Raw genomic sequence first — 25,055 nt, forward strand, 5'->3', positions numbered from 1 at the left:
CCAGAACAACTGCAGGGGAAGCACCAAAACCACCGGGGTGGGTCCATGTCAGCAACAATATATTTTCTACATTATCATCTATTCATTATTATCAGTATCTTTTCAAAAGTGGTGGCTTGAACTCTCACAGAGCCAGTGCTCCCCACTGCAGCAGTTCTAGGATTGCTTTACAGATTTCACAAAATCCACAATTCTGAGTACCAGAGAAGTGAGGACACAAGTTTTCCCTCCCAGTTTTCAGCCCTAACTTGTACTCAAAGGGTTCACCAAACTCAGCATCATTTCCTACTTGTCTAAAATCTGTTGTCAGAACATGACAGCTTTGAGATCTGGGATGCTTCCTGGTACCTTCCAACTTTCTTTTAGAATTTCAACACGCTGAAGATGAGAGCACAGAGTAGTTAAAACTCTGGAAAAACCTAGGGAAGAGGGGCATTTAAGATTTGCAGGCAGAGCAAAAAAATTTGGAAGCGAGAGGAAGGGCCCAGAACTATCTACAGAGGGAAGCTGAAATGCAGCAGGAAAGGCACAGCTTTGATGTGCTGTGCTTCCAAACAAACACTGCTTAAAACGTTGCAAAGTTTTCACTTTTCATCCTGCCTACTAAATGTCACCTGTACTTTATAATCCCCCTGAGCAGACTGAGAAAAACATTCACATTTCTGTCCCTACTGAGTAACAGGGCATTTAGTGAGGTATCTTTTACCTCAGGAAAAGAGTTAATAAATGTTAATTTAGCTGTACAAACTCTCTTCATGTAAATGACATCATATTTTCCCAAAATAATGATGTTTGGGTTTTTTTCCCCTAAAGTTCTTACAACTTTTTGCACTTTTCTGGATGTGGCCCTAAACCAAAAGACAATAAACTACAAAACACAGAATTATACCAACACATTTTACTTCCAGCCAGGGAGACTCGGTGAGTTTTGCCACCAGAAGGAGAAATTCAGCTTTTTGCGGCACGAAGTTAAAGACAAACACAAGAACCATTGCAAAAGCTGAGTCAAAATTCATTTGGGTTTCAAAACCCTTCATGCAAGAGGCCACTTCACCCCGAGCTGGGTCAGAGCTGGAGCCTGGAAATGTCTCTGGAAGAGCCCAAACTGCCTCAAGTGGCACAGAAATTCCATGGTGGGAACTGCCACAGCTCCCAGGCTGTGCTGGGCACACCAGCTGCAGCTCAGCAGGCACTGATGGGCACCCCTAGCTGGGGTGAAGAATTCATGCAATTCTTCTAAGCACAAGTTCAAATTTATTTTTTTTTAAGGTATGATTCACTATTTATAGTGAGAGTCACACATAATAATTTTTTTTTTAAATTGAATAATGCAGTGAAATAAATTGTATGGCAAGGAATCAGCCCATTAAGAGCAGCTAATGAGATCCAAATCTCATAGTCTAAAATAGCAATGAAGATTAAACCACACCCATTTCTGACCATCTTGAGCTTCAATCTGTCAGCAAATCATGAATTTGAACATTCCTCTGAATAAATAAGAAAAAACAAACAAAAACATTTCTGAATGCCAGTTCAGCATGGACCTTGCTTCACGTGGCCAGGAAATAATGCAACTTTTTCCACTAAAAAAAAAAGAGAAAGCTGAAGAAAAAAAAAAAACTGAAGAAAAAACCCTAAGAAAGTCGTTTTTTAGGAAGTTATTAGTGATTAACAAATTTAAGGTGAATACTACTTGTTAAAACTCTCTCCTATTAAAACATATTTCTGGTAATTATTGGCTAAGAATGTGTCACAGTGCAAAGTCCTTACTTGTGTTTTTTGCTCATTAAATATAATTAGTGGAGCTCTTTCAGCACAAGCAATTGCTCCAGGAAAAACCTTTTCACCCTTTATCTTTTCAAGGCTGTTTCACACCAAACACCAGTTTCCACCATGGCAAATCAATGCTATAATATGATCTTAATTCATCCTATCAGCATCAGAAGGCTAAATTAAAGCTAAATTAATTAATTTTCAAATAAATTCATTAACTAGAAATCCCAAACTTCAGCAGGCAATTTAAACCAATATTCCATGTGGCCAGAGTGCTTTTCACCCACACCAGGGGGATTCCAGCAGCTCCACACCAGTAAGAGTCAGAGGAGAACTGGAAGGTTTAATGGGAAATGTCAAACAAACACAGCACCTCACTCCAAAATATAAAAACCTCCTCAAAGCACACAAACAAACTCTCAGGAAGCTCTGCTCCATAGAGGACAACTCAGAACATTAAAAAAAAAACCAAAAAAAAACAACACAGGAGAAATGGAAAATATCAGTACATCAATCCATTTAACTTCCTCTTGGCCAATCTTTGTGCTTCAAGGCCTCTTGAAATTACAAAAATACAATAATATTAGGAGATCTTTGTAAAATCAAGCATTTTTCACTCAGCAATTTCCATTAGGTTCATTTTATTTACACCAAAGCACAAGACAACTTGCTGAAGTTACAATATGCTCCTTCAAGTTCTTCAACCTGTTTCTCATATTCAATTGTCTGAAATTTCCATCTTAATGTTTTCAAATCTGGATTTTGACCAAACAATTTTAAAATTATCTTTAAATAAGAAAATGCTTATGTTAATTGTAATGCAACACTGGAAAGTTACATTGGCAGATCTTTCAAATTATTCTTTTTTCCACAGAAACTGTGGTTATTCCTCTACCCATGAAACGCAGAACATCACACAAAGCAAATTCCCATTTTGATGTAGCTTTTTTTGGTTTGCTGTTCTCCTTCCCTGTGGGGAAAACAGAATTATGGAATTGTTTAGGCTGGAAAAGCCTTCCAAGTTCCTCGAGTCCAACCATTCCCAGTGCCCCGAGTCAGAAATTGCCACCTCCACATTTAAAGCCAGGCAGGGATGGGGACTCCAGCCCTGCCCTGGGCAGCTGTGGGAGGCTGGACAGCCTTTTCCATGAAGGAATTTTCCCAATATCCAGCCTGAAGCTCTCCTGGCACAGCTTGAGGCTGTTTTCCCCTGTCCTGTGCCTTTGGGATTTCCTGAACACTTCCTGCTCCCATGAGTTCCTCTGCAGCCCAGCCATACAAAGGGAACTGGGGACTCTGATCTCTTCATCCTCCTCGCTTTAATGATTTGTGCACATCAAAGCCTGATTAAAACCATTTAAGCACTTCCATCACTGCAATCTCTTTAACGTCTTTTGGAAATTAAATTAAATGCAGAAACAAAAAAATCTCCATGTGAATGCACAAAGCTGGACAATTATGGTCAGGTTTGAGCTTTTATAGTCATGTCAGCAGGAATGGGGAAATACAAGGGAGCACACAGTTTTTAAAGCCTAATTTATATAAAAATACAGCAGATAACCAATATAAGTGTCCAATACTCATTTAAAATCAGACCCCTTCAACAGGATCACACCAGGGAAAGTGAACAATAGGAATTTCAAAGGAAAATGAAGTGAAAAACTGAATGACTGTTCAATGGCGTGAAATTTCCACAGGAACCAAGTGTTGAGGGAAATATCTACTCTGGAACAATTTACCTCCATGAAACTTAGAATCCCAGCTAGGGACAAGTGGAAACAGTTTCCTCTGTCTCAGGAGTTTAACTTGTAACTGATCACAAACACTGTTTTCCCAGTGTCTGGTTCTGCAAATTAAACACCCTTTATTTTTCTTCTTAAACTGGAAAATGTCTGTCAATAAAGTAAAGCATGACCCAACTGCAGTGAGGCACCAAGGCCTGCCCCCAGTTCCAGGAGGTGACAAAGTGACACCAAACCCTGGCTGCCCTCTCAGTTTACCACCAAAGGTTACAGAGTTGGAAAAGCTCAAAGGTTTGGGATCCGCTTTGGTTTGGGACCTTTTCTGACATTCCCAGCCCTGAGCCACCCCAGGAGCTGCAGGAGGAGCACAACCCCAACCCTCCCAGGGCTCATTTCTGCCCCTCCACGAGGAACCCACCGAGCTGAAAAGCTGAGGGAAGTTTCCAGCCCAAAGGACAAACAGCTTAAAGCTGCTTTTGGAAACTGCAAATAATGTGGGAACATCAATCCTTCAGAAACAACCACCCTGAGGAGAAGCACACTTATCCTGCCTCTGGTCTCCTACCTCTTCATGCTCCCTGGCACTGGGAATACTCAGAAACTGCTTTGGGGTTGTAGGGGAGCACATCTATCCACAGGGAGAGACATGGAATGATAAAACACCTCTCCTGGAAAAAATGATCACTACAGGATTACACATCAGTAAAAGTACACTCTATTTGCTTAATTATAAAACATGAAAGCAGCACGTTCAAGTAATTTATCGATAAATGTTGTGACGTGAATAAAAACTAAGATGAACTGTAAAAGAAAGAAACAAGCAGTAAAAGGGGGCTCTGAGCTGCCTCATGAGGTGCTGCTTTCCATAAAAAGATGAGCAGGAAGATTTCTCTTAATGAGCTGTTAACAGAACAAAATTAGTTCAAGACTTCAGGGCAAGAACTTCCCTTATTCCAGGTTTGTACAGTATGGAGTACAAGGAGATTTTTCTTCCTGCTGGTACCTGGTGCTACTGGCAGTTCATAACCCAGGTTTTACATTCAGCAGGAATTAATGAACCGAGTAAGAACAAGAGACAAGGCAACCCAAGGAAAACTCCAACACTGGGGAGAAAAGAGGGCTATGAAACACAGAGCTGCAGAAATCAACTTGGGAAGCAGTAAGAGTGTGAGAGCCTGGGGAGATGGCAGACACCGAAGGAGACACGAGGCCAAGGAGCTCCCAGCTCCAGGAAATGTGGAATTTTGGCCGGCACATCCGGGCTGGCCCGGCCCCAAGGATTGGTGCCACGCCGAGCTCTGAGCACAGGCCACCTCAGAGAGCACCAGCACTGCCCCACACTGGGAAGTGCTCATTCAGCTGGGCACCTAGTGCAAGCAGCTAAAGAGAATAAAGGAGGATTTGCTGCAGGACAGAGGCACAGGGAGAGCAGCACAGCTCCAGCACTCGGGGCTGGCTGCGCTCGGAGCGCCTCGGCCACAGGAAGGAGCAGGGGCTGTGCTGGATTTCCCAAGCAGGGGCAGCAGCCCTGTCATTTCACGAGCTGCAGAGCATCTCCTTACTCATTAGTGACTGCAGAGAAGGAACCATCCTGCCAGAGAAGAGTAACTGCCACACAAGTGCTTTCATCTTGAGTTTTGCAATTCTATGAACTTGATTGCTTATTTTCTTAGTTTAACACAGTTAGCAAGATATTTAACATTCATCTAACCCTGCTCTAGCTAAATGTAATCTGTTAAAGTTTCTTGACTCGTTTCCAGACACTCCCTCTTCATCCTACAGCCTCTCCATCTCCCCACAGCTCGGGGTGTTCTGTTCTCCCAGTTCAGAGAAGGTGACACCAACCTCATTTTGGTTTTGGTACACACTCTGAGGCAGACACTGAAGGTGAAGAAGGACAGGGGGGGTCTTGGTGAGAGGGGACTTTAAAGCCCCTCCAGTGCCACCCCTGCCATGGCAGGGACACCTCCCACTGTCCCAGGCTGCTCCAAGCCCTGTCCAGCCTGGCCTTGGGCACTGCCAGGGATCCAGGGGCAGCCCCAGCTTGCCAGGGAAGGATTCCTTCTGTGGATCTAATTTAATTTAAGTTTAGGTATCTAATCTCAAATGCAGTTATTTCTGAGCCTCTGCTGAAGATAACTGTGACAGAGTAGCAAGAGAAAGGAAATAGGAAAGGAGCAAACCACAGGTGAGTAACAAACTGAAATTATGTGGCCAAGAACAATTATTGCCACAGAAAAGAAACCTCAGTCACCAAAAACTCCAGACTATTCCTACGTGGTCGCACAGGGGGACTCCAAACACGACACTGCAACTCATACTCCTCCCAGCCCAGCACACGCCTCGCTGTGGCCTCTTGGAAGCTGCTCAAGGTCTCTCCGCGTGCCCAAATCTGCCCATGGCAGAGGTGCTGCTTTCCTGGCTCAGCTCTCCAGACTCAACTCTCAGTATTTCCGCCCCCAACGCTGCAAATTTCTGATGCTCTGGAGCAAAGGGTGAGAGCAGTGCCGATGACAGAACTCCCAAAGCGAGAGGAGGAGCAGGAAGGGAAGGGAGGGAGGCATGGGAGCGGTCACGAGCAGCTCTGGCACCTGTCCTAAGCCCTGGAAATGCAGTGAGGGGCACGGTGACAGCAGTTCCACCATCACCTGCTCACAGAGTGCCAGGCAGAAGATGCCAAGGGCTGCTGGCTCAGTCAGTAAGGTCACGACTGTCCTTAGTCACATCCGACACGGGAGCACCCACGCTGGAAAACACCGGGGCAGCACACACCCACCAGCAGCCACGGGAGCGACTGGTGGCAAATGCCACCCTGCCCTGGGCCAGCTGCAACCTCAGGACAGATTCCTGCTGCAGCTCTTTATCCACAAGGCCCCCAAGAAGCAAAGTCCATGGTTTGTGCAGACAGAAATGTGGCATCTTCTCTTTAAAGAACTGGGTCGTAACCCTGCAAAAGCATCTGCACATTCCAGCTGCCTAAAAAAACCATCCTAGAAATCCAAGCCATATTTCACTGGGGTTTTATCACGGGTTATCAAGCCCAGGTCACTAGAACTGGCAAGAATGCAAAGCACATAAATATGAATTATTTTTCTGGGTTGCTGTGTGGCTTCTCACACAAAAACTGACCCCAGGGGCTCAGTCTCACTCGCTCAGTGTTTGAGACAAGGAGAAAAGTCATAAAACAAGAACTGCAGAGATGTTTAGAGGAAATATCAGGGACATGAGACAGCTTTTGAGATCAGAGTTGAAATCCACTCTTTTGCTTCATTGCTGTTAAACTGCACTGGAATCCTGGGGGCACTTTTGGTTGCCACAATATAAAAAAGATAAAAAGCTGACAGCATCCAAAGAAGGGACGTGGGGATGGGGAAGGAGCTGCTGAGGGCATTGGGATTATTCTGCTGGAGAAGAGGAGCCTGAGGTCAGAGCTCATTGGGGGCTACAGCTCCAATCTCTGCTCCTGGGACAGGAGCCAGGGAAGGGCTGGAGCTGAGCCAGGCTGGATTTTGGGAAAGGTTCTTCCCCCAGAGGGTGCTGGCACTGCCCAGGCTCCCCAGGGAATGGGACACTGCTCCCAGGGATGCCCAGGCTGGGATTTTGGGGCTGGGCAGGGCTGGATGATCCCTTCCAGCTCAGGATATTCCAGGATTGTCTCACTCCTGGACACAGGAGAGTCTGCTCTCACACAGAGCTGCAAACACACTGTGCAGGAGGCAGCAAACGCCAAAAACTGACACACTAACAAAGCCAAGATATTAATAATGCCAAAAGAGAAATTCTCCCTTTTGCTCCTGACCAACAAGACCCAACCCAGTCCCAGTCCAACCACTGAGTAACTCCAGTGTGACACCGGGGCTGTCCCACACCTCGAGGCCGGGAGTTTAATCACGTTTTCCTCATTAGAGGAGCCATGAAAGGACCAATCAGCTGCACAGGCACTCCTGCAAAGCACTTCACTAGACCCTGTTTTGCAATAACCACCCCAGGCTGCAAATCCCCATTTGCCAGGGACCTGAGAGAAGAATTCAGTCGTTTTAAAGGAATGCCAGGAACTAGAAACGCACCTGAGAGATCAGCAGCTGGAAGGGAGCCCAGGTGACAAATAAACACACAGAGCAGAGCAGAACCAGCTCAGGGACACTGAGGCAGGGCCTGCTCAGTCCCACAGGGGCAGGTGGGGCCTGGCTGCCATCGCTGGAAACACGGGGATGTTTAAAACCACCAGCATTCCCGAGAAAATGATCAAACAAGGCTGAAGGAAGGCGAGAGGTGAGCTGGGGGCACAGCAGGCTCCACAGCCGCCCCTTTCCAGGCTCCTTTTCCATTTGGGCAGCACCTGCCCGGGCTCTGGGTGAGGTTTGGGCAGGAGCACTCAGCTCTCCCCACCTGCTCGCGTCCAGAAGAGAACCACACACACAGCACTGATGCACCGACACCGGGCTATGCACCTCCAACGCCTTCTCGCTTTGTTTTGTTCATTGGAAAAGGGGAAAAAAAAAAAAAAAAAAGGGGAAAAGTCAGCGCGGAGCGCAGGAACGCTGAGCGACTGCTCTTCTACAAAGTCCAGCGTGAGCCCACCGGGGAGGAGGCTTTACATAACAGCCGGCCGCCGGCTCCGGGGCTGCGGGGCCCGGCTCTGCCTCCCCCGAGCCTCGGCAGCCGCTGCCCGAGGGCGATTCCAGCAGCGGGACCCGCCCGGGCCCGGCACCCCCCGAGCCCCGCGGCCGTCCCGAGCAAGGGGGAAGGAACAAAGCCCTGACGTCAATTACCGGAACAGCGTTAAACCCATCACCGGGGCGGGCAGCGCGGCGGCGCCGAGCCCGGCCCGAATCGCGGTGCCGGGGAATGCCCCGGGCGGCGCCGGCCGGGAGGGACCCCCGCCCTCCGCACGGTGTCACCGCGGGGCGCGACGCGGGCAGACCCGCGCTGCCCGGCGGGAGAGAGATGCGCCCGCGCCGCCCGATCCCGCCGGTTCGGCCGCGGGGCCCGGCCGGGATGTCCCGGGAGTGCCCGGGGCGGGGGCGGCGCGGCCCCGCTGCCGGCGGGAGGCCCGGCCCGGGCCGCGCTCACCTGCGCTGGCCGCTCCGCTAGGCCCGGACCATCTCCTGGCTGCCGCCACCGGCGAACGCTGAGGCCCGAGGAGCCGCCGGAGTCACGGAGCGCCGGGGGGCGCGGGGCGGGCCCGGCCCGGGGGAATGGGGGGGGGGGGGGGGGGCGGCTCACAAGCGGGCGGCCGCTCCGTAGGGGTCCCGGCGGTCCATGGCGGGCCGGCGCCGGGCTGGCGGCTCGCAGGGCGCGGGCAGGACCGCGGCTCGGCCGGGGCTGCGCTGGGCCCGCTCCCGGTCCCGATCCCGATCCCGGCCCGGTCCCGCCTGGCGCTTCCCGGCGGCCCCCGCGCGCCGCCGCCGCCCCGATCACGTGACGCGCGGGGAAAACCACGTGACACCCCCCCGGGCGGGCGGGGAGAGCGCGCGCGCGTAAGGGGCGTGGCGAGGGCCCGGCCCCGCCTCCCTCGCGCGGCGGCGGGAGAGTCACGTGGGGCCGCGCGCGGGGAGCGCCCCCTGGCGGCGGGAGCGGGAGCGGGAGCGGGATCGGGAGCGGGAGCGGGAGCGGGAGCGGGATCAGGATTGGGATCGGGAGCGGGAGCGGGAGCGGGATTGGGATCGGGACCGGGAGCGGGAGGGGGACCGGGATTGGGATCGGGAGCGGGATTGGGAGCGGGAGCGGGAGCGGGACCGGGACCGGGACCGGGACCGGGACCGGGACCGGGAGCGGGATCGTGATTGGGAGCGGAATTGGGATCGGGACCGGGAGCGGGAGCGGGATCGGGAGTGGGAGCGGGAGCGGGATTGGGATCGGGATCGGGAGCGGGATCGGGAGCGGGATCGGGAGCGGGATCGGGACCGGGATTGGGATCGGGAGCGGGATCGGGACCGGGATTGGGATTGGGATTGGGATCGGGAGTGGGAGCGGGAGCGGGATTGGGATCGGGATCGGGATCGGGATCGTGATTGGGAGCGAGATTGGGATCGGAAGCGGGAGCGGGATCGGAAGCGGGAGCGGGATCGGGATTGGGATCGGGACCGGGATTGGGATCGGGAGCGGGGTCCGGGATCGGGACCGGGACCGGGAGTGGGATCGGGACCGGGATCGGGAGCGGGGTCGGGATTCGGACCGGGAGCGGGACCGGGCTCGGGAGCGGGAGCGGGATAGGGACCGGGAGCGGGAGCGGGAGAGCCGCGGCTGCTCGGCCCGGAGAGGAGCCGGGCGTGACCCCGCTGTGGCCTCGCACTGCCCGGACGGGCTGCAGGAAGCCGCGCAGAGAGAGGATCTCCCCGGGCTGGAGGCTCAGGACACACGGGATGGCGCAGGAATTGTTCCCTGGGAGGGCGGGCGGGCCCTGGCAGAGCTCACCCCGAGAGGCTGCGGCCGCTGCAGCCCTGGCAGCGCCCCAGGCCGGGCTGCACGGGGCTGGGAGCACCTGGGACAGGGGGGGGTGTCCCTGCCACGGCAGGGTGGCGCTGGGTGGGATTTAGGGTCCTTCCAACCCAAACCATCCCGGGACTCTGGGACACGCCCGGTGAACAAAGGAGGCTGTGGAGACCCAGCTCGGACTGCAGCCATTGTCCCAGCGGCTGCTGAGGGCACAGCCGGGACAAGCAGAACTGCACAAGGCCAAGCCTTTCGCTGGGAAAGCTCCCGTTTATCAAGGACTCCTCCCTAAGCAAACAAACGAACGCACAGACTGTCACCAGATGACACAAGGAAAAACGACGCACCACAGCTTTGGTCACGATGAAGAGACTCATTTATTTTTTCTGACTCCAATCTTTTATAGCTCTCAAAAGATGCCAGTGGGTTGGAGGGTGAACGTGCCACCTCTCCAAGGACACTGGACAAACTACCTGTACATCAAATTTCTCCTCCTCTATGAAAGAATGCAAAACAATAGGTTGTTTACAGAAAGTTGTGTGGGGAAAGTTCTCTACAAGAACGTAAACTCAGAAGGCTTTAGAAAACTCTTGATAACCAGGGCGACACAGAGACTGAGGCGGGCACTTGCACCCAGGGCACCCAACGCCTGCTGGGGAGGGGCGGCAGGGCTGTCCCCCCTTGTCCTGCTCCCCCTCTGCTTCTCCTCGAGGGGCGAGGGCTTTTCCTGAGGCTGTTTTCCTGCCAGGCTGCATCAGCTGCTCCCCCGCCATGAGCAGGGGCAGCTTTGCTTGGAGTGGGAGGGATTGAACTGGTTAACAGGGCTTTGAGAAAATTCCTAATCGGCCAGGAGAGCGGCAGATGTAGGAGGGCAAGGCTGGGGGGTTACTCTGTAGAATAGCAACACCTAGAGACAAAGTAACCAGAAAAGGCAAGAAGGTAAAAAACAAAAAAAAAAAACAAAAACAAAAACAAAAAAAAAAAAAAAAAAAAAAAAAACAAAAAAAAACCAAAAAAAACCAAAACAAAACAAAAAAAAAACCAAAAAAAAACCAAAACAAAAAAAAAAAAAACACAAAAAAACCCACAAAACCAACCCCCCCAAAAAAAACAAAAAAAAACAAAACAAAAAAAACCAAACAAACAAAAAAAAAAAAAAAAAAAAAAACAAAAAAAAAAAAACAAAAAAACCACAAAAAAACCCCACAAAACCAACCCCCCCCCAAAAAAACCAAAAAACAAAACAGAAAAAAAAAAAAAAAAAACAGCCAATACAAACATTGTATTTGAAACTAAACTTTTTTTAATTTGGATACAGAGGGACTTCTGGCTGGAGAAACTTCCCCGGGAGCAATCCTGCCCCTCTGTGAGGGAATGCCAGGGCAACTCCAGCTGAAACCTGCACACAAACACCACAAATATTTTAGATACTTGCAGTATGCCTCAACTTAGCAACTAGTGTTTAATAATTTTTTCACTTTCCCATTAAATGGCACATTCACTCCACAAGACTTGAACACTTTTTTGGTAGTTTTATTTATAGCCTGCAGCGTGTTCTGTAAAACACAGGAGTGGTCAGACAGACACACAACATGGGTATTTTCAAACATTTAAATAAACACAGTTTATTCCAAAGTAAGTCTACATACTACTCTTTCCATAAAAATATAAAAAATAGTTTAGTTACTGTATTTAACCTAAACCAAGATACTTGAAAATTCTTCCACAAGTGATGCCCCCTCCCCAAAAGGGCACTCCAACAGTAAGAAATTCAGGAGACTGCATCCCCAAATAAAATACTAACAGCAACTGCTTCAATCCACCAGAAAACCAAACAATTCCCACTCTGCATCCAGCAATCCCTGTTCTGCAGCGTGTTGGGATCTGCTTTTGTGGGGTTTGCACTCACTTGCTTCCCCAGGCCATTCCCACAATCAGAGAATGCCTGGATTGCTGCAGACTGCCACTCAGCAGCCTGGCAATCCTGTGTTTCACACATTCCTTGGGAAATGCTTGCCTCTGAGACCTTTCCTTCAAGGAGTCTCTTCCTTACTGAGCAGCCAGAGGAAACAGTGCCCAGTTCTGTTTGTTATTATTTCTCTGCTTTTGCTGACCACGTTATGGATGGGAATATTCTGATGGAGGTCTGCAGAACCCCCACTCCAGCCCTTGTCTCGCTGGGCTACACTGATTTTACAAAAAAAAAGGCACAAAGATGAAACTCCTAAAGCAGCACCAGCCCCGATTCACTGGGCTGCTGCTCCCAACACCAACCCTGTGTCTCAGCAAACACCTCCAACAGCAGCCAAGGACACGGGGGAGGGAAGGGCCCAGAGCCCGTGGGCAGGACAAGCACGACACTGGTCAGGGACAAATCAACACAGCTCAGCTGGGTGGTGCAGTGAAGACTCGACCTGGAAGCATCAGGAGAAGCCACTGGAACACAAGCTCAGCAGCACAGAACCCGTCTGTCACCGGCGAGATGGGAGGCTCAGGTTCGACAATGCCACAGCTCCACAGCAGCACTGAAAAACTTCTGCTTTTAACAGTTTAGAGGATTTTTCTCAATGGAAGTGAAACTGTCATTAACAGAGAAACAGCACATGATGCACAGCATAATCTGCAACAAAAAGCTTTTACTTTCCAGCATGTAAACATCCAGGTTACTGGACTTTAGCTCATATAAACAAATCTGATGATAGAACTTTTTTTTTTTTTTTTTTTTTAGGAACTAAAAAAGTAAAATCTTCCATAAAAGGATAAACCACAAAAATACTCTCTCAGTAAGTCTCACGTGCCATTTAATACCTTCCATGTCCTATGAACAACTACGCAGAACACTTAGAAATGTGAGCAGTAGAAATGCTGACCAGGGAGCGTTTGGCACCGTGTGCTCCAGCCCCCGGGAGGGCAGTGTCACTCACTCCCACCAGTCCTGCACCTCCCCAGCTATTTCTTCTTCTTCTTCTTTGGGGGCTCATCCTCAGAGCTGCTGTCTGTGCTGCTGCTGCTGCTGCTGCTGCTGCTGGAGGAGCTGGAATCCGACTCGAAGTCGGAGGAGGAGGAAGAGCTGCTGGAGGAGGGGGAGGAGGAGGAGGAGGAGTTGCTGTCCTCACTGTCACTGTCTGAGGAGGAGGAGGAGGAGGAGGTAGAGGAGTCCTCGCTGTCGGAGGAGTCGCTGGCTGAGCTGTCACTGCTGCTGCTGCTGGAACTGGTCACACTCTTGGACCTGAGAGAGAACAAAGAGCTGAGCACAGCCCTGCCAGAGCCCATCACACACAGAGAGTTCCCTCTGCTCTGCCACCATAATCCAAAGATCAAGCATTTGCCTTGAAAAGCTCCACACCTCACCAGCAAAATTTCAGGCCTCACCATCTGAGATGAATCCCTGTGCCCTCCCCTCCCTTCTCCACGCCTGGATGAGTGGATTTGGCTGTTTGGGCAATGGCAGAGTGGCCCCAGGACATGGCATAACCCAGCAGGACAGCAGAGAGGGGCAGGGAGGGAAAGCTGGCCAGGATCTCCTTCCTAGCCCTGAGCAGGGGCTTTGCTGGCCTGACTGCCCTGAACCAGCCAGGCCCAGCCCTGCCTCACCACTGCAACAGGGAAATTCTGCCACTGCAAGAGCCAGGGGAGGCTCCAGCAGTGATTTCACCAAGGTCAGAGCTGTTCCCAGCAAAAACTCTTCTTAGATTACTCCTGGCAAAAGAACCCAAAGTACCTGTCACTACAGGATGCCTGTGTTTTCCAGGTGGAGGAGAAGGGTGGAAGCAATCCAAGATTAAGACAGAATGATGAACACAGCAAAGAGGATTTGTGTATCCTCTGCATTTTTTTTTCATGTTCAGCCCTTCCTGGGGCCATTGTTCTCAAGATCAATGTCTCTGATTTAGGGAGGTGATACAAATTCTAAGAAAGTACAATTCAAGTCTCTCAGAGGTCTTTCCCTGAAGCACAAGACACTGATTCACTTCCCTTCCCACCAAAGTCAATCAAAGAGCATCCAAAAATGTAAATTATGATAATGCAGACTCTTGTTCCCATTAGAAAATTAATGCAGTGGTTTTTATCAGAGGGTTTGGTTCAATGTAACAGCTCAGGAAGTGCCTGTGTTAAGGTTATTGAAGAGTGTGAGGTTTTTTCATCATATCAGCCCTGTCAGCTGACAAATGTGGGTGTGGATTAAGCCACAAAGCACTGAAGTTTTTATTATACATCTGTAATCTGCTGTCTCTGTGTGCAGACACAACAACTGTTCCCCCATAAGGGCAGCTTAAACACTGACTTTTCTGGGGGAAAAACCAACACTAAGATGACAAAAATACAAAATATGGGAGTAACAGTTTCAATCTGAGCAGTTCCATGAGATGGGCAGGAATGAGAGGATCCCCTGAGTAACTCTGAACTTGCTTTTCCTGATCTCCTTTCACAGAATCCATAGCAGCAATCCATGGACATCCAGTGGTTAGGTTTATTCCAAAACTCCCTCCCAGAAACATCAGGATGCTGCACTTAAAGCTGCCTCTCCCAGAGGGAAGAGGCAGGAACTTGTTCTCAGGAGAGGCAACACGTGGGCTGCTGGTACTGACAGCAGGAGGATGGAGATGGGACAGGTAAAACTCAAAATACAATTCAGGAGTGTGACAGTGCAGAGCCTGTAGCTGGTAATCTAAGATTGTGGGGCTTATCTCACCTCTGGGAAAACAGAGAATTTGAAAGAAGGTACCATTCATCCTCCTCAGGACAAGTTTCCAAGAGTTCATCTCTGGTTCTGTGCCCCTGTGGGGGCCAAGTGCAGTTGGAGCCCGGGCTGGCACCCCAGGCTGGCACCCTGCTCTGCTCTGACACCCAACCCACAAGTGTGGGCACAGCCACAGCTGGGGCCTGAGGAGAGCAGGGAATGGGCAGGGAGTGAGCAGGAGTGGAGCGAGCAGGGAATTCAGGCATTCTGGGTGGGACACTGAGGCCAAGGAGCACCTGGAAGGTGGCTCTGTCACCTGAGGTCACAGGGCTCTGCAGCAGCTGCTCTGCCTCAGCCTGTTTTTCTGGTTAGGCTGAGCTCCCTCATTAGTGTTTATATCAAAACAAACACTCTGTGGAAAAGGTTCATGCTCCTCCTGCCAGAACCCAAATTTTAACAGCTTTATTTTAAATGTGGAACTTAGAAATATGCTGGATTCTCCACATTTAAGTCTTCCCATGTTATAATAAAAATCTAAATAGCAAACTGACTGGAAAGGAATTTATATTGATGGATTATTCTGGGCTTGCATAGAAGCAGGAGAATAATTCAAATTTACAAGAGTTTTAAAACTTCAAGGAAAAAGTGTCCAAACCATCCCCTCCCCATGAACCCTTTTGCTCTGTCCATTTCTGCACTGGTTTGGAGCTCAAATACTCTGTAAATAATTATATCAGCAAAGGCTGCAGGGTCTGAGGAAGCTGAGGCAGGAAGAGGCCTGAGCTGCCCAGCTCAAAACCAGTTAATTCATGATCTCACCAGCCCTGAGTAACTCCAGCAATAAACTGGCACTTCTGGGAAAGCAGCCTTCGCTAGAACACACTGAGACAGCCCATTCCAATAAAGCACATTCCACAGGACAGCCTGGAATAAAGAACACTTTAAAGATCTGCTCTGCCTTATTTACTGCCTGTCACACACAGCAAAGGCCTGGCCTTTAAACACCTCCTGAAAACTGGGTTAGATCAGACTGAGAGACACACAAGTGACACTAAAGGGGAAGAGATGCTGGGCTGTTACTGCACAGACATTCCCTGGTGTAAAACTCCCATTCCAGGAGTCTTACAGCCACAGTTCTGGCTGTTCCTCCTTCCCATTTGCTAAGAAAGCAAATTCCCAAGTAAACATTAATGCAAGGTAAAGTACAAACAATTTCAAAAGAGTTCCTGGCTCCAAGCAGGACATGGAGAGGGCCAGGGTCATTTTCTGGATTTTGCTTTAGTTTGGGATCAAGGGGGTTTTGTTTGTTTTGGGGATGGTTTTTTTTAAGATGTTTTATTTCATCCTTTAGACAAAGCTTGAGAGAAAGAGAATTGGCAGGAGAAGGGAATGAAGAGAGTAGAAGTCAGAGTAGGATGGGCAGGTGGAGCAATGAGAGACCAGACACCCCTGTGTCAGTCTTGTTTCAGAGACTCCTGGTGGACTCTGAGGCAGAAATGGGAAGCCTTTTATTCCTACTGCAGGATCATGCAGGGGGAGGAAACTTGGCAGGGAGAAAAACAGAGAATAAAATTTTGAGAGATTTTGGACAGGGAGGAGTAGAAATTCTCCACATGCCTGTCAGACAAAAGCTGTAACAGCCTCAAAGCAGGAAAAACAAAACTTATTTATAAAGCTACTTTTGCCACCCCCCTCCCAAAGTCCTGCTGGAACAGCCAGTGCAGGACCAGTCCCCACCAGTGCAGGACCAGTCCCCACCAGTGCAGGACCAGTCCCCACCAGTGCAGGACCAGTCCCCACCAGTGCAGGACCCTGTCCCCACGTACCTTTTTTTCTTGGTCTTCTTTTCTGCAGCACTTTCTCCAGCGCTAATTAAGGGGGAAAAAATAATGGCTTTGATTAATGCAATAGGAAAATTAAATACATAGCAGCACACTGAGGCTGAGTTTAATATTCAAAGGGCACTGGGCAGCTCAGGCCTGTGCAAAGCAGAGAAAACCCACCTATGAGCCAGGGTTCACCTCTAAAAATTCACCTCTAATTTTCTGTGCTGTTTATGCTCTGCTCTCCCCTTTGTCTCATTTTGTATGGACAGCAGCAGCTGGGGTGTGAAAGGCACAGGAGGACAGGATACAAAGAAGTTGTAACTATATTTAGCAATAATTGAATTGATTGAAATCAAGGGTAAAAGCTTGACTTAGCCTGTAGCTTTCACATTTCTTTCAAGTGCAAAAAGAAAGAGAAAAGTCCATTTATATTGATGTTTTCCAGCAGTGTGTCTGTCAGATTCCCAAATGTTCATCCCCTCACACAGTTTTAGTGGTGCCACGGAGGAAAGTTCTTTGTGTGTCATCAAAAAAATGAGATTTCTCCAATTTTTAGTTTTCACACACAAGGTATGAAAACATTATCAGCACACAAGAGTTCTCCACACTCCCCACGCTCTCCTGTGGCCAAGGGGAAGATTCACTGATACTCAGATTCCAACCTTTCCCATCCCTCTGCAGGGAACCAGGGGGTTCCCAGGTAAGAGGAGACCCTGTGAGAACAGAATTCAACCCCAAAGCACCTTTGAGGGGACAGGACCTTGCTCAGGGAGTGCCTCCCGCTCGTGTGTGAGGTGTGGGTTACTCAGGAGTTACTCCAGGAGCTCCTACTCTCAGGTCAGACTTGCTCTGGACATTCCCTCCATAATCTGAGCCATAAACCCAGCTCAGGGCTGGGCTCAGAGCTCCAGCATCTCCAGGAATGAGCATTCCCTCAGCTCCCTGCCCTGCTCTAGGCTGAATCAGAATCGTGGGGCCAACACGAGGCAAGCACGGGGAGCCTGGAACATCTGCATGCTGGAAAAGCCTGGATGAGGTTGTCAGAGGTAAATATTGACCTTTTTAGGCTGGGTTTGCCTTCTGGTTAATGATTCCTGCGTGGCTCTTTAATGGTGGTGACACAGGCTGTCCAAAGCAGACCTGTGGGAGACCCAACTTCTCCAAAGGCAAGGAGAACCTCCCAAAGCAAGTGACACAAAAAGCACAAGTGTGACCCAGGAAGTTATTTTTCCACAAAAAAAAAAAAAAAGCTTCACCCTTGGAAGTGTAGCCCTGGCAGCTGAGGAACAGGATCCCTCCTGGCACAGCTGAGGAGCTCAGGATGACAGAACCCCACTGCCCAGATTAACCACTGCTCCCACCTGGGGGTCACTCAGGCTCCCTTTCACAAGAGGATTTTTCCCAGCACATGCCTCTCACTGTTAGAGCCCCAAAGCTCCTTTTGTGCCAGGCTGGCCAGTCCTGTAACTCCCAGACAAAATGACCCCACACTCAGATTCAAGCCCAAGGACAGGACAAGGAATTTCACCCTCAATTCACCATCCTCCAGTGGTAATCTGCAGAATCCACCAGAAAAGGGGCAAAAAAGCAACAAGGAAATAATCTGAGCCTTGAACTCAAACTTAGCCTAAAAATCTTGAGACTCTGAAGAGACTTGGCCTCCAAATGGAGCCAAGTGTCAGAGTCACAGAATCCCAGAATAATGAGGTTGGAAGAGACCTCTAAGAGCATCAAGTCCAACCTATGCCTTAACACCTCAACTAGACTATAGCACCAAGTGCCACGTCCAGTCTTTTTTTAAGCACTGCTGATCTATCTACAGCACTGGGTGACTCTAATTAATTACTCTAATTACTTCCCAGTTACTCAGTGGATCAGAATTCATTTCAAAATCAATCCTCCCAAGCTAATGAGTCTCCAGTGCAGGCAGGGTTGCAGCTGTGACTCAGAGCTGCCAGCCTTCCCTGTACCACCAGGAGGAACAGGGAATGCTGTCCCCACCTCCCATCCTGCCAGGGGGATGAGGGCAAGGGCAGTGCCTGAGGACACGTGGCCAAAGCCTCAGGAATTCCAGGTGCAAGGAGTGGCACTGGGAGTGCCCCTGTGCCTCTGCAGCTCCCAAAACCAAACTGGAGTGGCAGCAAGGACCCTGACACATGGAGCTGCATGGAGAACCGAGGTGCTGCATTAGTTTTGCTTGTTAAAACAATTATTAACCTGGGGGGAAGAACTGAAATACTCCCAGGGCAAAGGGGAAAGGAAATCAGGTGCCACAGGCAGAGCCCTGTTTAGGTTTCTCTGCTCCTTCCACCTTCAGGGCTGTCACAAGAGGAAGTAATTGTGCAATTCAGTGAGCTGTTTTCACTTCATGCTTGGGTTAAAGCTGATAACCCAACTCTCCTTCACCTGCCTGAGCCCTGCAGCTCCCAGGGAGCAGCAGGAGCAGGGCTGGGCCAGGTTTAACTGCAGCTCTGAGCAGCAGATCTGGACACAGGGCAAGAATTGCTAGAAATAAATCTGCAGCTTTCACTGCCTGCACAGCACAGAAACATGAAATCAAACAACCAAGGAATTCAGGAAACTGCTCCACTACCAAAAAGGCTCCAACTGATTTAACTTTGGCTCAGTGCATGGCTTTTGTTTCAGACAGGCCAAAACAGTTTTAAAGGTATTTCAGATGAGCAGGTGTTGATGAAATTAAAATGCTGATTTGAATTCTCTGGGACCTGAGTGTACATATTTCACCTAACACACAAATCAGCTCTAACATTAAATCAAGCACACATTCCACAGTCTGGAGGAAAAGATCACAGAAAATGGTCTGGGACAACATCTTTTATTTCAATCACAAACCAGACATTTCATCTTGCCAGCCTTACCTCTGCTGCAGCAGGAGTTGCTTTTCTTTCTCCTTAAGGATTTTGGCCAGCTGAGCTGTCCTGGAAGGCCTGTGCAGGTATTTTCTCTTCCCTTTACATTCATATGTCCAGTGGCCAAACTCTAAACACTTCTGACACCTCACATGCTGCTTGTTTGCCTCCCTAGAAAAATGCACAATTGCTTAAGTAACTCATTCCAGGTCTGTTCTACCCAGTGAAAAAATATTTAGTTTTTTATCATGCAGCTTTAATCAAGTTATGATTAAACCAGATGTTTACAGGTGCTTCAGGTTTTCTTTTGAATCAGGACATGGGCAGTAACACCAAGCAGACACAGAATTCAGGCAGAGAGATCTTCATTTATTAAAACACTTGCACATGGGAACAATCACACTGCCCAGTTTGCTGCTATCCAACAGCTGCAGGTGCTTCTGGCTTCAGAGAAACACTGAAATTCTGGTTTAGAACAAAGAGCAGCAGCTTCATTTCCAGTTCCTGAAATTTAACACCCAAGTCCCAAACTGCCCAGCTCTCAGAGCCCAGGGCTCTCTGAGAGGCTCCCAGGAAATCCAAATGAGCTCCACCCAGGAGCTGGTAAAGCCTGGCACAAGATTTATCTCTGGGACAAGCAGACTCCTGCTCATTCTGTGCAGAGTGACTCCAGGCACTCCTCCCTGGCTGTCCCATCCCCAAACACCTGCAGCAGCAGGGACATTTCACACTCCAGTCCAGTTCTCACTCTGCTGCAATCCCATGGGCATTTCTAGAAGTCATGGAAGGGAAAACACTCCTGTTTTCATGCTGGAGCTCTTAAGCTGCTCTTCTGAAGCTCTGCAAAGCTGTTTTGCCTCCTCTCCCAGCTGCTCTCCTCCTTTACAAAGAAGGGAACTCACCCAGCCCAGGAGCTGCCCAAGGTCACAGCCAAAATTAGTCCTGAGCTCAGGGCTGTGCCACTTCAGCTCCCTGCCACTGCTGTCTCTTCCTGCCACCTTCAGTTTTTGTTCCAAGCACCAAAACATGATTTTTTCAAGGCCAGCCCATCTAAACTCTCTGAAATTGCAGCCTGGCTGATCTAGAAGCTCCGAAACTCATGTGTGAGATGAAGTGACAGATGAGCAGGGAGCATTCCCCCTCTCCCAGCCAGGCTGTGAACTGCTTCTCCCTCAGCTTCAGCCAGCACTCTCAGTGCCAGCTCCTGCAGGGAGCTGAACACTCAGCCCTTTTTCAGTGCAGAGCATTTGGCTTCATCCTGAGGCCTTAGAAATGCTCACCCTTAAAAATGCCCACCTTTAGAAATGCCCACCCTTAAAAATGCCCACCCTTAAAAATGCCCACCCTTAAAAATGCCCACCCTTAAAAATGCCCACCCTTAAAAATGCTCACCCTTAAAAATGCCCACCTTTAAAAATGCCCACCCTTAAAAATGCCCACCTTTAAAAATGCTTACCCTAACCCTAAAGCAGCAGGAAAATCTGGCTGAAGTCCCAGGCTGCAGAGCACAATGAACCTGGCCTGGGGCAGGAACCAGAACGCCCGGGGATGAGCTGCAGCTCGGGGGGCTTTGCTTTGCCTCTGCCTCGGCAGGTACAGCCAGCAGGCTGATGGCTCCCCCTCCTCTTCCTCAACACAACCCCACCCCCGTGCTTGTCCCTCAGCCCCTCCCCGAGCTGTGCCCACAGCAACAGCCCCACAACTGGGGGCTGCAGAATGCCCACCCCACACACGGCTGCACGGGACGTAACGGGTCAGGAGGAAGCCCTAAAGCCAAGAAAATTCACAATTCCAGCCCTGCACAGCAGCACTAACGGGTCTGGCACTGATGAAGAGCACAGAGCTGAGGGAAACTCAGAGCAGGGATCAGCGACCCCAGGCCTGGAGCAGAGGCACAGCTCAGCACACACCCGGCAAGCACAAAGACATCCAAGCTAAACGTGAGTCCTCAACCCCAATGAAATAGCAACTCAAAGGAACAAGTGTTCCGGGAGCACTTTGAATGCCCAAGTTACTTTCCCCTCGAAAATAGAAAAGAAATTATTCCTAAGTCACAAAGAAGTTGACCACATCCTGCACACTGTGATTGGGCAAAAACCCCACGGCCCAAAAACTGAAACAAGAGAAATAAATTAATTTAAGGGAAAAAACCAACACCAAACCAACAAAGAGCAGAAGAACCAACGTCAGCACCCCACAGGTGAGCGGGACACACATCTGCTGCACAAAAAAACCCCAAAAAAGTGGTTTCCTCGTTCCAGAGCTCTGCAATCAGATCCCTTCGGAGCTGAGGGAGTTCCTGGATTGCAACATCCCCGGCGGAGCGAGAGCCGCTCGCCTGGCGTTTCCTTGCCTTCGGACAGCTCCGCAAACTCACCGCAACAAAACGAACCTGAAGGTTATTGTTTCGTGTTCGAACTGGGGCAGGGAAATGACCCCGAGCGCTCCTCTCGAGCCCCGAGCGCTCCCCCCGAGCCCCGAGCGCTCCCCCCGAGCCCCGAGCGCTCCTCCCGAGCCCCGAGCGCTCCCCCCGAGCGCCGCTCCCGCTCCCAACGCTCCCCACGGCAGCAGCCAAGGCCAACAACTCCCTCAGCCTCTGCACCGCGGGACGCCCTGAGCGGAAAGGACCCACCACGACCCCCGAGTCCGAGCCCCGGCCGTGCACGGACACCCGAGGCCGCCGTCGTTCCGCCCCAGCCGCGTTTCGGGGCGGTTTCCCCTCAGTCGAGCTGCGCCCTCTCCCGGGACACAGCGAGGCGGCGCGGAGGCCGCAGAGCGCCGGGAAAACGCCGGGAAAACGCCGGGCACCGCGGCCCCAGCAGTGCCCGCCGCTCCTCAGCCCGAGCCCGCCCCGCGCGGCCCCCCCGGTCCCACTCACGCCTGTCTGCGGGCAATCAGCCGGTGCATGGGCGTCGCCATCTTAACGCCCGCGCCGGAAGTGAGGCTGCCCCGGGAACGGCGGGACTAGTGGCGGCCGCGGGGCATGCCGGGACATGCGGCCCTGCGGGCAGGGTGCGGCCGCCATAGACAGAGAGTCCTCCGTGGTCATAGCGAATTAGACCTCCAGGGTCATAGAGAGCGAGTCCTCCTGGACCATAGAGAAATAGTCCTCCGGCGGCCAGAGCGGCAGCGCCCGCGGGCCTGCACTCTCTATCGCCCCTGCCGCTCCCGCCATGTCATTGCAGCGCCCGGGCCCTTTTCGTGTCCCTGTCCCTGTCCCATCCCTGTCCCTGTTCCTGTCCCTTTTCATGTCCCTGTCCCTGTCCTATCCCTGTTCTGTCCCGGTCCCTTTTCGTGTCCCTGTCCCAGTTCCTGTCCCTGTCCTATCCCTGTTCCTGTTCCTGTCCCTTTTCATGTCCCTGTCCTATCCCTGTTCCTGTCCCTTTTCGTGTCCTGGTCCCTGTCCTGTCCCTATCCCTGTTCCTGTCCCTGTTCCCGTGCCTGTCCCAGTTCCTGTCCCTGTCCTATCCCTGTTCCTGTTCCTGTCCCTTTTCGTGTCCCTGTCCTGTCCCTATCCCTGTTCCTGTCCCTGTCCCTGTTTTGGATACTTTGCTGTTTGTTCGGTGGGCAGTCATCCAGCTCTGATGGTTTAATTTGGAAACCCATGATATCCAATTCTCTTTCAGGTTTGATGGAAAGCTATGAAGCCAGAAAAAAAGGAAGTTTGTCGTTTTAATATTTGTTTCCCTGCAAATTGCTGATCTAACGGAACTGGGTGACGTTGGCAGCACGGGGAGGTGGGATTTTGGAGAGCTGGGTTCTCTGTGGTGTGATTTATGTCAGAGCTTGGGGCAGCCTGCCTGCAGATCCCTGAGCAGAGGGGATCACAAAGCCCTTTCCTATTTGAATATCCCAGAATAGCCCGGTGAGCCTTCGGTCGGGTGACGTGTGAGGGCTATTTACAGCAGCCGAGGAAGAGCCTGTGACAGAGAGCAGCCAGGGATTATTTTAAGCCCGCATTCGTGGTCGTGTTTGGCTGGCATTAATGAATTCCAAGACTGGACTGGAATTGCAGTGAACTGTAAACTGAGGCTGGAGCTTCTGGGAGGACTCTGGGACGCAGCGTGCTGGTGGATTTCAGTGAAATCATAGATCTGTTTCTTCTGCAGATCACAGGAAAAGGAGGGTGCTGGGTGTGCCAGGCAAGGATTTATCTGTGGGTAAGTTTTAGGCAAGTCTGGGGGCGGCAGACTGGGGTCAGGAGTGCCCACGGCCCAGAGTGAGCCAAGCCCTGAATGAAGCCCAGGGCGGCTGCTCCGAGGAACGCAGAGTGTGACCAGGACTGGCTGCTGGGGCTGGCAGGGCCCCTCTCCCCCACCTCCCTCCCGTGCCCCGGGCACCAGCCCTGGCAAATCCCAGGGTCATGTGCCAGCCCGGGGTCACTCCGGGGCGCTGCCATCCCCTCTGCCACCCGGCTCTGCTCCCTGGCTCCCTCTGGAAAAGCCAAGTGAAAAACCTAAAAGGAAGCTGGGCTGCACAACATTCCCCACGTGGGACAGCAGCCAGGGCTGTTCCTTGGCACCTCGTGCTGCGCTCAGGGGATGCCTCAGAGGCTGCCTGGAGCAGAGAGTCACAGGAATAAAGTTGGGATTTATGGAAAAGCCTTCACAGGACACACCCTGGGCAGTGCAAGAGCCCGGCCGTGGCTCCACCCCACATGGACTCCTGCTCACCAGTTTTGACACTTTTATAAGTTTGGGTCCATTTCCCTGTTGGGGTTCAGTGTCCAATTCCAGCTCCAGGTGCTGCAGTCCCATCCTCCCAGGTTGCTCTCCTCCATTCCCTGCTGTTTGCACTTTTTGGGGCTGAAGCTGCAGCGGTGTCCTTGGTTGTGGGCTGGAAAAGGATTGTTGTGTGTGCCTGAGCTGTGAGGAGAGCTGCTGGCACTTGACATGAAGTTCAGAGCTCTGTACCAATGTACAGAGAACAGAGTGTGGAAAACACGAAAACTCAAACTGAAGGCATCACAAGGACGCCCGAGGTCAAACACTTCATTGATATCATGTCATTAGCACCGTGATGCAATTCCCGAGGCAATCCCCAGCCCAGTGCAGCTGCCAGAGCGGAATGGCTGAGGCAGGCAGTGGCCCTGGGGCAGGAGTCCCTCCTGCCTGCTCTGCCGAGTGTCTCTGGGTGTGTTCTGTGCCACTGAAACAAGGAGCAGCCCTGTAAGTACAGCGCCGGGCCCTTGGTAGCGCAGTTTGTGACACAAGCGGTTTTTGGCATGTTTCACCATGGAATTAAAAGTATTCCTAAACATTCGGTTTCCTGAAACTCGTACGTATCAAGGTTAGGTTTGTGTTAGGATGAATCCACCAATCCCTCGTGCTTTCATCCCAAAATGCTTCCCTTGGCAGAACCTTTCACACCGCCCAGGGGAGCAGCTCCACTGTCCACTGCCCCCTCCACTGCTGGGACCATGGAATGTCCCAGGAACTTCTAGGGATGTTGTTTTGTTTTTTTTTTTAATTGTTTAGCTCTTTAGGGATTCCTAATCCTTCAAAGGACTTTTCTCCCACAGGCCCACAGAGCACTTGGTGGCCAAACACTGCCCTGCAAAACACAATGTATTGTGTACTGTAATGTACTGTACTCATCCAAACTGCAGCAGAGGGCCCCAGTGAGATATAATAATATTAAAATAGTCTGTGATGATTATACACCAAGTGTACTGTAAATCCTACTGGACATAAAGCAATCAAATGCTGAATTTTATTGGGAGCTATTT

The 25,055-nt window shown here is 50.8% G+C and overlaps 2 protein-coding genes across 7 annotated transcripts in view; both read right to left on the reverse strand.

The window, feature by feature from the left end:
• The window catches only part of AFF4 (ALF transcription elongation factor 4), a 51,291-nt gene extending 42,599 nt beyond the window's left edge, over window positions 1-8,692 (reverse strand). For 3 of the 6 annotated variants that reach the window (XR_008433568.1, XR_008433565.1, XM_053956275.1), the window contains exon 1: window positions 8,589-8,692. The gene's annotated coding sequence lies outside the window, so the exon portion shown is untranslated. The other 3 variants (XR_008433566.1, XR_008433567.1, XM_053956277.1) reach the window with 3 other exon arrangements.
• Window positions 8,693-11,462: 2,770 nt separating this feature from the next.
• Window positions 11,463-24,518, reverse strand: ZCCHC10 (zinc finger CCHC-type containing 10). The gene is made up of 4 exons (XM_053956289.1): window positions 22,206-24,518; window positions 19,337-19,498; window positions 16,458-16,499; window positions 11,463-13,179 (listed from the first exon to the last, which is right to left on the reverse strand). The coding sequence occupies exons 1-4, from the start codon at window positions 22,244-22,246 to the stop codon at window positions 12,900-12,902; spliced, it is 525 nt and encodes a 174-aa protein (XP_053812264.1). The 5' UTR covers window positions 22,247-24,518; the 3' UTR covers window positions 11,463-12,899.
• Between the last annotated feature and the right edge of the window lie 537 nt (window positions 24,519-25,055).

The sequence above is a fragment of the Vidua chalybeata genome, chromosome 15, assembly GCF_026979565.1.
Source record: "Vidua chalybeata isolate OUT-0048 chromosome 15, bVidCha1 merged haplotype, whole genome shotgun sequence".
In the NCBI taxonomy this organism is placed as follows: Eukaryota; Metazoa; Chordata; class Aves; order Passeriformes; family Viduidae; genus Vidua; species Vidua chalybeata.

Coding starts and splice junctions, on each gene's coding strand:
- ZCCHC10 (XM_053956289.1), bottom strand. CDS start 22,246: ATGGCGACGCCCATGCACCGGCTGATTGCCCGCAGACAGGC. Junction 19,499..22,205: donor CTGATTGCCCGCAGACAGGC/GTGAGTGGGACC, acceptor GCATTTTTCTAG/GGAGGCAAACAAGCAGCATG. Junction 13,180..16,457: donor AAGAAGACCAAGAAAAAAAG/GTACGTGGGGAC, acceptor GTTCTCTCTCAG/GTCCAAGAGTGTGACCAGTT.